Below are 14802 nucleotides of genomic sequence, written 5' to 3' on the forward strand. Positions count from 1 at the left end.
GAGTGCTGCCGCTCCGCCCCGAGGAGGAGGGGGAGGAGGAGGAGGAGGAAAGTGTTCCCAGTCCAACTTTATTTAAAAACATCTGCTGACAAGAGCCGGAGAGCGCGGGTTCGAGTCCAGCTCAGGACACGTGACAAACGTTAAAGAGCGACCAATGAGGAGGCAGCACGCTCTGTAGCCTTATTTAGTGAATCATTATAGCGGACCGAGGAGACCGTGGCTTTGGAGCTGTGTAAATAAAGTAATTATTACCTGTATGTATCTACGGTTACTTCATCAGCAGCAGCAGCAACGATCCAGCTCAGCTCCTCCTGAATAATCGATGGTCCGTTTCATGATGGCTGTGTCTCAGTCCTCCTCAGTAACCTGATAAAGTAACTCCTCCTGCAGGTGTTGGGGTGCTTCAGTGTTTCTGCATCTCACCGTGTACCTGAGCTCAGCTAGTCCTGGATCAGCATCAGTATCACATCACCCACAGCTCCCCCACAACAGTCAGACCTTCATCTTACATAAACTTCATCCTGCTGTCTGATGTCACAGATAATGTCACTGATGTTGTATATCATCATCTCCATCATCTCCAGCCTGATCTCCACAGAGAGTAAGATGGACGCTGCTGTCACTGACCATCACATCATCTTCACCAGCAGCAGCGGCATTCACTCAGAGTATTGTTATAAAGTCATGAAGATCAGTCTTCACTGTCGCACTTTGATGACATCACACAGCCTGAGACAGGCTATGATAGGAAGGTGAGAGGGGGCAGGTGGTCAGAGTCAGTGACAGGTATGAAGCTGAGGTATCGAAATCAGCAGGTCATCAGACTGATGTGACCTCAGTAGAGTGCAGACCATCAACTGGCCAGTCAGGGCTAGAAGAACTGCAGGTCTGTTTTGCTCAGACCTGCAGTTCTTCTAGTTCTTCTTCTGAAGAACAGCAAACACTAGCCTTGCTGCAGTCACGCAATAAGAGCACACTCAGTGAAGATCATCAGAGTTTTATCCTGCTCAGACATCACACTCCTCTGTAACCGCAGCCATTTTTATTTCAGTTCTACTTGAACTGATCGTAGTACAGTATTTAACCACTGTAAAGTACTACACAATACAATTCTGGTAACAGTAACCCGTTCTCCGCTCACTTCCTGTTTCTGAGCCTCTAGTCAGACTCACCTGAAGCGCGGCTCAGGACACAACAGGAAATGGTCGCTGCTACACTTTGTACCTGAACAGATGTGCGCACAGCTGGTTTAAACCTCTGATCAGATCACACCTTCTGTTGCTCTAAATGATGAGCTCTTTATAATGACATCACTGACACTAACAAACAACTACAGCGTTTATGTAAAAGCACTGCATTAGTTTCCTGTCTCTAAGATAGCTGTGAGTCCTCAAACCGACATATGAAAGCAGATGTTTCTGTCACCTGTCCCAGGGTTACCCACAGGTGTGACTCACACCTGTCCAGCTTCACTTTCGTTGGCTGTCTGTGTGGTTCAAACTCAGTGTTTCCATTCAAAGTAAGATCAGCAGCTGCTCGCAGTTTGTTCACAGGTCCAGGAGAGGGCACTCTCATTCCACTCTACATATTGACCAACCTGCTAAAACAAACTTCTATTTATTTCATTAATTTAATTCTGACTGACTCTCTTTCCCATGATGCACCACTACTACCAGTTCTGTGGTTCTTCCATCTGCCAAACCCCGCGGTACACTCTCGTTTACCTGTCCAAGTGTGGAGGCAGCAGTAAATACAGATGCTCAGTCAGACCCTCAGTTTAAATAAAGTTTGTGTTACCCTATTCTGATATGAGTATCACCTGAAACGTACAGCTACTGGTTTTGTACTCTAAGTACTTTTGCCCCTTTACTCAAGTAAAGTTGTACTTGTCCCTTAAATACCGTAGTGTGTACCTGTGCCACCTCAGGCTGTAACACAGACATGATGTATTTAACTGGTTTGTGTTTGATGTGTGTGACGTTCACGGGTTGACTCACAGCAAATAAACAAGGACGACTGTGCCACAGGGAAATTTATATTGAAAACTTTATAAAGCAGTGCTGTCACCGAGGAAGCGTCCTTTTATGGATCACAGAGGAAGTCTGGCTTTGATCACATCACGCATACATACTGCCACATCGCTACTGCGGTTTATGGGGAAAATCTTCATGAGAAAAATCACATTAGGAAGTTCTCTACATGGACAATCATCAGCCTTCAGTTCACTCTCCTGATTTTGTGTTCTCCACAGGAAATCAAAGTGTTCTTGGTGGATTAGTGACTAGATTAGACCTCAGGGTGAAGTCAGAGTTACTCTTTTCCAAAGATACAATAAAAACTACTCAAATCTTCAACGAAGAACACATTCCTCTGACAATTCTTTTGGCAGATTAGATTTATAGTTCGTATTTTTACGTTAGTTTTAGTCGGTTTCTAGGACAGGCTTCTGTTTACCAATCACGCCGTGTTTCGATGTGTGAAATAATAACACAGCCATGTCTGAATCTTTGAAGAGCGACCCAGAAGTACCCGGAGGATCATTTGTCTGAGATACCTGCAGGAAGGTGATTCCACTGATGGGGTGGTATAGGACACACTGAGGCTACGTCCACACTAATGCATTTTTGTTTGAAAACGCATTGTTTTCTCTCCGTTTTGGCCTCTTGAGACCCCAAGGGAAAACGCTCTCGAAAATGCATACATTTCAAAACGGAGCCGTCCCGTCGCAGTGTGGACACTCGAAAACACAGACTTTCTAAAACGATGACGCATTTTAGTCATGCTATAAACCAGTGGTTCCCAAACTTTTTTTGCTGGGCCCCCCTTGTTTTACAAGAAAAATTTTCGCGCCTCCCCTCACGCGTGCGTGCGCGCGCACATCCTCCAACCACACACACCCATATTTTGCTCCATTGCGGTTTATTTCACACCTCAAACATTTAGTAAACAATTAAGCAAATAATTACAAGTAATCTGCAATAAATTACAGGTAGTAAGAAAATAAACTACTAACTCTTTTACGCTATGTCCACACCTACACGGGTATTTTTGAAAACGCAGCTGTTTCGTCCACACGTAAACGGCGTTTCGAATCACCGAGAATGGAGATTTTTTAAAACTCCTTTTTTGCGTTTACTGGACGAGGAATACAGAGTTCGTCATGCAACGTCAAAGGTATGCGCCTTTTTTCACGTCACGCTATGTGCACGTTATTGTTTACATGAGATGAATTGCAGAATGGCAGGTAGAGACGAAATACTGTTAATCTGACTATCTGCAGGTTTTACACACTTACATATACATGCAGTTACTGTCCCTCCATTTACAAAGGCAGAGGCGTCACGGTGTAATTATTTTACATGTAGTTGTTTTTTTCTGTGTAATAATATTCAACATTGCTATCAATACATTTTTCAAAAAATCCCTCTGCAAAATGGGTTCAAAAACATAAACAACTGTTGGACGCTGTTTGTCCGTGATTTGAACCGGGGAACAAATTGTGGCAGGATCAGCCTGATGTTATTTGTATCCCACTGTAACTTTACTGTATAAAGAGCTAACATCTCCAAAATGTCAGGAGTAGTTAGTCATTACAACAAGTGTTTGTGAACTAAAAATCAAGAATGTGGGATACTGTTTGTCCGTGATTTAAACAGCCCAGCGCTGCTCCCAACAAAGGGAAAACCAATCCTGCAAGGAGACCTACCTCGGCACTTGTGCAGGTGAAACCAAAGGGAAGATTTGCTTCACCATATTTTCTAGTCTTTGGCTTAGAATGAAGTTGGTTTGGAAACATATTCAGCTATGCTTCATCTCCTGCTTTGCCTTTGTGTGGGCGCCCGTGCTAGCAGTGTCCAAGCGTTGTTTTTTTTTTTTTTTCCCTTTTCATGCCGCGCCCCCCCCCTGCAATGGCTCTGCGCCCCCCCTAGGGGGCGGGCCCCACACTTTGGGAACGTCTGCTATAAACAAAGATAGCGGAGTGCATTATACAGCAGTTGTTTTGATTGCTCTCAATTTTGACAGCCCTAAAAAAGATTAATATCAGTTTAACATGCTCCAGATAGCTTTTCTTCAAATTCTTTAATTCTCACTCGCTTTTGCGCATGCACAGGACTGGAACGTAAGCGTTTTCGGCCGTTTCAATGTGGACGCACAACTCTGTGAAAACGACTGAAAATGCTAGTGTGGACATAGCCTGAGGCTCATCGAAAGCACCATCTCACCTGAAAACAGTCTATCAGAGGGTCAGCACATCTGATGGACTGGTACAGGAAACCCACAGCACTGGGACCACCATGGAACCAGCATGAGTGCTTTGGGTTTACTGGGCATTCTGGGTTCTGGAAAAAGCTTTGAGTGGTCAAAAAACCCACACACAAAAACAGGATTCAATTAATTACATTTTACCTATGTAGCACCAAATCACAACAACAGTCCCTTTACATTGTAAGGTAGAGGCCCTGCAATAATACAGAGGAATCCCACAAGCCTGTTAAAAGGGAGCTTTTCCTTCCCACTGTCATAGGGGTCCTGTGGAAGAAAGGGGGGGTCATTTGCTCCTGATGGAGGGAGCCTCTGTTTACTACACAATAATAAAATATAGGGCTAGTGTTACATCAGGCTTTTCTGGGTTAAACATTTCCATCTTTTTTCCTGTGAAGTTTGTTAAACTACACGACTGATCGATGAGAAAAAGTTGGGCTGATGACAGTAGGAGGTGTGTAAGTGTGCATTACAGCAACACTTCAGAAGAAGTGAGCGTGCTCCACACTGGTTGTGTGTGAACCTATGGGAATCTGTAAATCTGCTCGTTAGGGGCTAACGACGTGATTAGTTGTGGCTATCTTCCCGAGGTACATATTAGATATTTGTTGTTTCGTCCTGGTTAGTGACACTCACTAGTCCTTGGCCTCCTTCCTTCTTATAACCCACCACAAGGTTCAGTACTTAGTCCTTTACTTTTTATACTGTATTTAAACTAATTAGAATGTCTTGATTTAAATTTATAGTTTCCTGCTGATACCACTGTGTTTGTCAGTGAGGAAATCCTGGATCAGCTCCTGGATACTGTAAAGGTATAAAAACTGTGTCTTATAAATGGGTTATTATAAAATTTAACAACATCCACGATCCATTTGGAAATCAACTAATAAATCATAATAGTAAATTCAGCATAAACAATGTTGAAACTGATGATGGATCCAAAACTAAAGTTCATAGGTGTATTGTTAGATTGTAAATGAAGTTGCCCCCCACCCCACCCCACCCCACCCCGGTGAAACACATCTTAACAGTTTTTTTTTTCCTAAGAAAAAAACTTTATTACACAAAGAGGACTTGTAAACATGGATTGTCTTTACAAACTGTACTGTAATGTATGTAGCTCCATACTTGCTTTACGGGGTCAACGGGGGGGAGATTAACATAAAACAATGACAAACTCAGTATGTTTAAAAGAAAGCAGTAAGAATAGTGTACAAAGCAAGGAGTGGCGATCCCATCACCCCACTGTTCATTCTTTAATAACATTTTATGAATCAAAAGATTTTAAAATGATACAATGATGTCATTACCATCGAGGGATTTGAGGGTCTCTCTGGTTACAGTGTTACTTCAGAACTCCAATGATTTGGATAAAAGGCAGACGATGGATGGAACTAAGAACAGAAAACGGTCTGCTTTAGTCACAGTGACGTTGTACACTGTGGAGTGTCCTTGCTTTGGTTTTAGGCTGCTTCTCCACAGACGTCACACGTTTACTGCTTATGTCCTGAGTGGGTTTGCAGATGGTTTATTAAGTATCTTTTATGAGTAAAGCCCTTTCCACACTGACTACAGCTGAACCGTTTAACCCCACTGTGGGTGAGCTGATGTCTCCGTAGGTTAGTAATCAGCGTAAAGGCCTTTCCACACTGACCACAGCTGAATGGTTTAATTCCACTGTGGAGGAGCTGGTGATTTTTTAAATCACCTTTCTGACTAAAACACTTTCCACACTGATCGCAGCTGAATGGTTTAACCCCACTGTGGGTAAACTGGTGTCTTTTCAATGCACCCATCTCAGTAAAGGCCTTTCCACACTCCCCACAGATGAATGCTTTAACCCCACTGTGGATGAGCTGATGTCTTTTTAAGCTACTGTGGCTAACAAAACCTTTTCCACACTCCTCACAGCTGAAAGGCTTAACGTCACTGTGGGTGAACTGATGTGTTTTTAAATCACCCCTGCGAGTGAAACACTTTCCACACTGATCACACTTGAATGGTTTAACCCCACTGTGGATCAGCTGGTGTTCCTTTAAGATCCCACGGAAAGCAAAACCCTTTCCACACTGCTCACAGGTGAATGGTTTAACCCCACTGTGGATCAGCTGGTGTTCCTTGAAGATCCCACGGAAAGCAAAACCCTTTCCACACTGCTCACAGGTGAATGGTTTAACCCCACTGTGGACAAACTGGTGTTTTTTTAAATCACCCTTCCCCGTAAAAGCCTTTCCACACTCGCCGCAGACAAATGCTTTAATTCCACTGTGGGTGACCTGGTGTTGTTTTAATTTACTAATGCAAGTGAACGCCTTTCCACACTGATCACAGATGTATGGTTTAACTCCACTGTGAGTGAGCTGATGACTGTTTAAATCACTCATCTCATTAAAACTCCTTCCACACTGCCCACAGCAGAATGGTTTAACCCCACTGTGGATGAGCTGGTGTCTCTGTAAGTTACTAACGCAGGTAAAACCCCTTCCACAGTGGTCACAGCTGAATGGCTTAACCCCACTGTGGACGAAGTGATGCTTTTTTAAATCACTCTTCCGAATAAAACACCTCCCACACTGCTCACAGCTGAATGGTTTAACCCCACTGTGGATGAGCTGGTGCTTTTTTAAATCACTCGACTCAGTAAAAGCCTTTCCACACTGATCACAGCTGAATGGTTTAATTCCACTGTGGATGCGTTGGTGTCTTCTGAGGTGGTCCATCTTGGCGAAAGCCTTTCCACAGACGACACAACGATGCACTCTGTTTCCCTTTGCGGCTGGTGGGTGAGCTTTGTCAGGCCCACTGCAGTGCTGAGGTCTCTGCCCATTCTTGCCTCTTTGTTCCTGTAGTGACAGAAACTAATGTGTGAGCCTGCAGTCCTGAGACAATGTCACTGAATTCATGTTAGCATGTGTATGAACCTGTCTCCTCACCGCTTGTGGAGAATCAATTTCTAAACTCTTCCTTTGCTCCTCCATCTCCTCCTGTTGGGATAGAAAAGATCATCATTGATAATCAAACACAATTCAAACACTTGCTGGCAATTACCTTTAGACCATAAAGATATTGAACTCTATAGCTGCATATTTAGATTTAACATGGATGCATTACTCATGGGTATTGATCAATTGTCAATTTGCATATCAGCAAGCCTGATGTTTGGCAGTGGTGTGTCGATCTCCAGGGCCAGCAGCAAGTCTGGTTCAGTCGTTTGGCAGGTGTTGATAAACTGTGTGGGAGGAAAGACCCAAATGCAGGACTCACGGGAAACCAAGGCTACGTCTACACTAATCCGGATAAATTTGAAAACTGAAAACGTCCACACTATTGTTTTCAATCGTTTTTGAACAGTTGTTCATCCAAACTAAAACGACTAAAAACAATTACTTTGCTGCGTGAAACGTAAGATGATTCGACCTGCGTTATTTCTGTCTGCCGTTTATTTACTTTCCGGCTCTTTGAAATGTTTAGAAAAAGCGTCAAGTTTTTTAAATGGACTAATAATGAGGTGGAGTTGCTGCAAGTAGCACAAAAGTACAAAGTTGCAAAAGTGAGTGAGAATTAAAGAATTTGAAGAAAAGCTATTTGGAGCATGTCCGAGCTGATATTAATCTTTAATATGGCTGTCAAAATTGAGAGCAAACAAAATGACTGCTGTACAATGCCGTCCGCCATCTTGGTTGAATTAGTCACATGAATGCATCACATGACTAAAATTCGTCATCGTTTTCAAAAAGCCTGCGTTTTCGCAGGGCACACTGCGATGCAGAAACAGCGTTTTTAAATGTATCCACTTTGGAGAGCGTTTTCAAAAAGGTCAGTTTTCCTTGACCAAAAACACCGTCTCCGTGTAGACGGAAGGCCAAAATGGAGAGAAAAGATGCGTTTTTAAACGAAAAGGCATTAGTGTGCACATGGCCCGAGGAGTAACTAAGGGAGGCAGCTTTAGTGGCTGTACGAAACCCGAACATTAACACGAGAAAACTGACCGAAAACTAGAAACAATGAACTACACCAGAAACTGGGAAACTCGAACTGGGAATCACAAGATGCACGGAGGAAACACACAGCACTGTGAGGGAACATGATGGTGCGACAGACAGACAGATGAAAACACAGGAACGGAGCCAGAAGAAAAAACAAATAGTCCAGGAGGCCGCGGCAGTGCAGATACAGTTCAGGGGCCGACCGTGTGCAAAGTGGTAGGGGCGAAGGCGAAGTGGGTCTGGAGGCCAACCATGCGGAAAGCAGCGGTGGCGTACTGGAAGCAGCTCCGGAGGTCGACCGCGTGGGAAGAGACGACAACGCCACAGTTCAGGAGGCCGGTGGCCAATAGATGGCTAATAGATCCTTGGCCAATAGATGCTGAGTACGACGATGGCAAAGGAGGGCCTTTTCTGGAACCCAACGAAGAAGATGACGGAGACGAAGAGCTTCAGGTGGCTTGGATGGCGGCCATCGTTGGTGTGGTTTGGTGGATTGTGGGCATCAATGTAGTTTGGTGGATCGCCAAAATCGGTGTGATTTGGCGGATGGACGAGGATGTGCTGGCCTAATCGGACGTGGACGTATCCAGAGAACAACACTAAACACTGGTCACCAACCCAGGACCATGACAGGTACAGCAAAATCAAAATGAACCGACCCAAAATGCCTCGAGGAGCTCCAATGTATGCTCTGTCGAGTGCCCACTCATCTCCACTCCTCCACGGCTATCCAGTCTAGCGTTGCAGCTACCGATTATTTTAGTAATAGATTATTCCATCGAGTAAGAAATACTTTTGTGTTGTTGATGAGCAATAATAAACAAATAATATTAAAAGAGAAAAAACACAGGTCTTTCAAAATTAACTGCTCATTGTGTTCCAGTTTAGAAACTGCAGTGTTTTCTGTTTCAGCCTTCATGTGTTTCTTTTTTTTAAAAAAACCCTTTGAACTGAGATTTACTGCAGATTATTCTCTGTGCAAAACAAACAGCGGAGCAGCTGCAGAGTTCACTTTTCTTCACCTCAGTTTGTTGATCAGGTGCCTTGATGACGGACTCCCGCTCGGTTTGTCCCAGTAAAGGTTTTAATGGTCGTTACAGGAACAGCTGCTTCTGTGCCTGTGTCATCATCACTGCTGCTGTTGTGTTTTCATTGTTTTTGTTTAAAACTGCGGGCTGCGTGGGCCTTATGTGGTTACACTTTATATTCACACGCTACTCCTAAATGCATTTCTATTGCAGGTCTGTTTGTAGTCGCACATGTGGGTGAAACACGTTTACATCCAGAGGGCATCCCAGAACAGAGCTGGCCCTGATCAGCCTGTTCAGTCTCTTCCTGTCCCCAGCAGAGATGCTGCCGCCCCAGCAGACCACACCGTAAAAGATGGCTGAGGCCACCACAGAGTCATAGAAGGTCTTCAGCAGTGGGCCCTCCACTCCAAACGACCTGAGTCTCCGCAGCAGGTACAGCCTGCTCTGCCCTTTCCTGTAGAGGGCGTCTGAGTTATGAGTCCAGTTTGTTAAATGAAGCATCAAAGAATTTCTGTGGAGAGTTTTTGTACTCCACTTATTCGAAGTACTCAATGAATCGTTGCAGCCCTAATCCAATATCTCTGTTCACATGAGATCCAGCGATATCTAGCTACACCGTATCATCCACTCCATCTCGCTTTGAGTGCTCAGAGTAGAAAAGCACTATATAAGAACCAATCCATTTACCATTTACCATCTCCAACCTTTCACCCCGGTTGAACTAAGGCAAAGGTTATTTCATTTCATGTCTTCATGTCATTTTAGCACAATCCGCTTTAAACCAGTTACAGGAACACTTTCTCAGTAATTTACTCAGTACAACTGTTTTATGAAATCATACATTTTTAAAGTCAGACATCAGCGTGACCTGTGTGTCCGAAATGTTTCTCCCACTGAAAATATCCAGATGAACAGAATCGACTCTCTGAGGTCAGCTGAGATGAAGGTGGCTCACATTATATCACAGACTGTTTCCCTCCCCAGGACTGCTTTGAGACAACTGACTGGCAGATATTTGAGAATGCCGCTCATAGCAACATCAATGAACTCACAGACTCTGTCGTTGGATATATTGATAAATCTATAGACGATATCATCACCAAAACCACCGTCTGCAAATATCCAAATCAGAAAGTCTAGGTAATTAAAGACAATCATACTAAGGTCAAGCCGTGACCCTCTGCCTTTACCTCAGGGAATCCTGATGCATATAAAGACAACAAGGAGCAGATCCTCTGCCCCCAGGAGGACAGTGAGGCTATAACTGCATCCCAGGCTGGGTTCTCGGAGCGTGCGCCGACCAGCTGGCAGGGGTGTTCACCAACATCTTCAACCTCTCCCTGAGACAGTCAGTGGTCCTCACATCCCTCAAAACATCCACTGTCATTCTTGTCCCAAAGAAGTCAGCGGTCTCCTGTCTGAATGACTACCGCCCTGTTGCACTGACATCGTCATTATGAATTCCCTCGAGCGGCTGGTCAAAGGTCACATTTGCTTTTCCCTCCCTGACAGGCTGGACCCTCTTCAGTTCGCCTAACAAACAGAGCTACAGACGATGCCATCGCCCTGACAACGCACACCACCCTCACTCACCTGGAAAAAAATAATACATATGCAAGGATGCTCTTCATTGACTACAGCTTGGCTTTTAACACCATCATCCCCTCAAAACTTGCCTCGAAGCTCGTCGACCTTGGGCTGGGAACACGCATCTGCAGATGGATTCTGAACTTCCTCACAAACAGGCCCCAGGTGGTGAGAGCAGGTCGGCACACCTCCTCATCACATCCTAAACACAGGAATGCCACAGGGATGTGTGCTTAGCTCCCTCCTTTATTCCCTGTTCACACACGACTGTGTTGCTAAACATAAGTCCAACATCATCATCAAGTTTGCGGATGACACAACCAGGCCTCATCACAGGCAATGATGAGACGGCCTATAGAGAGGAGGTGATGGCACTGTACGAGTGGTGTCTGGAAAATAACCTGACTCTCAACATCAGCAAAACATGGGAAATGATACTGGACTACCGGAAACGACCAGTCAGGGAACACCAGCCCATCAACAGTGTCGAGGTCGAAAGTGTCACCAACTTTAAATTCCTTGGAGTCAACATCACTGAGGATCTCTCCTGGACCCCTCACACAGACACTGCTATCAGGAAAGCTCACAAGCGACTCTACTTTCTGAGGAAGCTGAGGAAGTTTGGCATGAACGCCAAAATCACCTCAAATGCAGGTGTGAGATCGAGAGCTTGCTGAGGAGCTGCATTACAGTTTCTTACAGAGGCTTCTCTGGCAGCAGCTGAGAATCACTACAGAGGGTGGTGAAGGCAGCAGAGCACATCACTGGCACGAGGCTTCCTGCCATTCAGGACATTTATCTCCAGCGGTGCCACCATAAAGCACACAGCATCATCAAGGACCACAGCCACCCAGCACATCAGCTGTTCTCCTTGTTACCATCTGGCAGATGTTACAGGAGTCTGTCTGCTCGGACTACAAGACTTAAAAACTGTTTTTACCACCAAGCCATTACAGGTGGGAATCACCATACAACTCACGATACGATATTATTGCAATTTTTTAAAATACTTTGCGATATTCAGATTCTGTACATAAAGGTAAACTTTATCAATATTCATTTTCTCTAATATCAAAGTCTCACACTCAGTCTTTCTCTCATTTCAGTTTGATTGTTGACAAACTGAACGGTTTGTATTACAGTCTAGTCCAACTTAACTGAATCAACCATCTGGTACAATTATAGCTATTCTGAACTATGCAGTTTATGAAAACTATGCAGCCCCTTCAGCAACTGAAGAATTTGAAAGTAAATTAAAACAAAATATAATTTTACATTAAATAAAAAAGTTTTAAACTTAATTAAAATAAAACATGTCTTAAATTAAAATATGTAAACTGTCATGTTTATTGCTGCCAAAAACAAGTTAAACACATTTGGACAGTGAAGGAATGTCAGGATTCTTGCTCAGAAAAAGGATCAACATGCTCTGAAGTCAGAGCACAAAAACCTTTTTGTAACAAAATATCGATTTCTGCTGTCCCTGTATCCATACATTATTAGCAAACAAAATATCACCATGCTACACAGTATCGATTTTTCCCCCACCCCTACAAGCCATACGACACCTGAACCACATCTCACACACTACACACCACAGGATGCACACAGAAGCTGTCCTAAAGCTGCTCAAGTACATTCTACATTCTGCACTGGTCACTCACTTTATCAGTAATCACAACAAAAACAAAACCTCATACTCCGTACTGTACTAACTGCCACTTTTAATCTTGTACTGCTCAAATCTGTACTGCTGCTCACTCCTGACACTTTATCTTATGTGCAATTATATTGTTTCCACACTTGAAGAGGGAATGCCAGGAATCGTGAACCTTGTAAACAGATTCTATTTACATAAATTGCAGCTCTGCAGCAAATCTAAAAACAAACAAAAACACACCAAAATGGAAACTATAAGTCATCCCAACATCCTCAGACACACAAACATAATCAGATAAATCACATTATGTAACAAATGCCTATTATTAAAATATAATTAAAAGTTATAATTGCCTATTTCAAATATCCCAGCTCGTCCAACATCAACATGGTTTAATTCTCTGGGTTGATTAATAAAAATTACGTTTTCCTGCCAAAAATGAAACTGAAAACACTACAAAAATCCCACAAAGTCTTAAAGGAGGACGTGAAACACCGGACCTTAGAGCTACTTCCTGACCAACCTATCGGCCCCACAGAGCAAACTCAGCCCTGGACAGACCGCCGCAATAAAACTCCATGTTTCACCAACATTACACATCCTCGGGTCTAACAGCTTGGACCAACGACTCAGTGTTACAGCGCCTCAGGAGAACAGCACCAACACCGACACTGGTTGAGTACTTACTGAACCTCGTAATAATCAGGACAGAAACACAGATCAAACAATAACCTTTCCAGAATTATTAGAAACCACAGAGCTCGGATGAATCTTTAATGAATCAGTACAAAGTAAGTCGACAGTGAGACAGCTACAACACCAACATGTGTGTTTTACAAAGTAAGAGGCAAACACAAACATGTGACTGAGGTCATGTAAAAGAAGAGTGTGTGCGCCATGTGGGTGAACATGTGGTCACTAGTAGTGATGTGCGGATCAATCCTGAAATATTGATTCCTCCGATACCAATCATTTATGTTCTAGAATCGATTCTCACATTAAAATATCGATATTTTAGTAATTTAGAGTAAATTTGTAGTTTATCATTAACAGGAACACAGTGGAAAGAAACTATAACATTCGGATTGTCTACATTCAAAGGAACCACTTCCTCTTCCGCCTTTCACTGTCATGTGCGAAATACGGCTGTATAAATGTCTCGCAGCCCCACTCACAGCAATGGCTGAGCGTAACTGGAGTCATGTGCGGACTTATTTTACCTCCACAAACAGCTGAGACATGGTTTGCGGTACATGTGGCAAAAAAGTGCTCCAAGAGTGAGGTGTTGTGGCCATACTAGGGAGACATTCAAAAAGGCTGTTGGAGGGGGGGAGATAAATACATTTTACAGGTTTATTTATTGGATAAAATACGTTAAATGTCACCGTTATTATTGGCCGGCCCGGAAACAGCGGGGGTGTCCAAATTCGGAGGCTGCTTCCACCTGAGGACCCGGTCTCGGGAGGGTTGGCATGTATGGTTGTGGCAACATCACTAACCTTATCAAACACCTCAGAGTAAATCATATCACAGAATATGACGAGCGTATGTTGAGACGAACTGAAGAGGAGGAGAGGGACAGGTGACGTCTCTCACGGAGTCCTTTAGTGCTGCAGGCAGGCAAGGTGTTCAAATAGCGCACAACTTCAGTTTCTTTTATTTCTATATGATGAACCCTACATTATTAAGTGATAAGAACAAGTAATCTGATGTCCTGTAATCATTGTGACGCTAGAATTTGAGATGCAATAAATAAAATACGTTTTTGTACAAAGTATCGGTATCGGATCAGTATTGTCGATACCACCCTGAATATTACTTGGTATCGGATCGGAAAGAAAATCAGTGGTATCGCACATCACTAGTCACTAGGAACAAAGAGCATGTTCAGTGGGAGCCTTCAGTCACGCTGAGGGTGAATTAACAAACGCTGTTCAGCTTCCAGGAAGGTTATCAGTTAGCATGCAGGACCAAACGTTAGCCACTGACTGTGAAATACACCAACCCGCACACTGCGGTCATCAGGGTTAAAGGTCACATTCACACCGAGTCGTGCGTGCATATATTAGACCTGTGCTATTTATGCTGCGGTGATGTGTTACCATCTGTCTGCAGAGCTGGATTCTGTCAGTTGGTACAGGAAGCCTCACAGTCCTTTGTTAGCAGAGGGAGCACCGTGTGCTAACGGGTGGTGCTGCTGGTGTTCACTGCTGTGCAGCAGAGAGCAGACTCCATCAGCTCTGCAGGCTGAAGCTGCAGGAGCCACAGCAGTGCT

General features: G+C 43.8%; 1 protein-coding gene across 1 annotated transcript; it reads right to left on the bottom strand.

Annotated features, from left to right (window-relative positions):
• Window positions 1–5337: 5337 nt before the first annotated feature.
• Window positions 5338–14579, bottom strand: LOC102792270 (uncharacterized). Its single transcript, XM_087851811.1, has 3 exons — window positions 13913–14579; window positions 7197–7247; window positions 5338–7106 (listed from the first exon to the last, which is right to left on the bottom strand). Exons 1-3 carry the CDS (start codon window positions 14051–14053, stop codon window positions 5757–5759), a joined length of 1542 nt encoding a protein of 513 aa, XP_087707937.1. The 5' UTR covers window positions 14054–14579; the 3' UTR covers window positions 5338–5756.
• Between the last annotated feature and the right edge of the window lie 223 nt (window positions 14580–14802).

The sequence above is a fragment of the Neolamprologus brichardi genome, chromosome 15 (genome assembly GCF_056152115.1).
Source record: "Neolamprologus brichardi isolate AB-2024 chromosome 15, ASM5615211v1, whole genome shotgun sequence".
NCBI lineage: Eukaryota > Metazoa > Chordata > Actinopteri > Cichliformes > Cichlidae > Neolamprologus > Neolamprologus brichardi.

Coding starts and splice junctions, on each gene's coding strand:
- LOC102792270 (XM_087851811.1), bottom strand. CDS start 14,053: ATGATTTACTCTGAGGTGTTTGATAAGGTTAGTGATGTTGCCACAACC. Junction 7,248..13,912: donor CGGGCCGGCCAATAATAACG/GTGACATTTAAC, acceptor CTATCCCAACAG/GAGGAGATGGAGGAGCAAAG. Junction 7,107..7,196: donor AAATTGATTCTCCACAAGCG/GTGAGGAGACAG, acceptor CTGTCACTACAG/GAACAAAGAGGCAAGAATGG.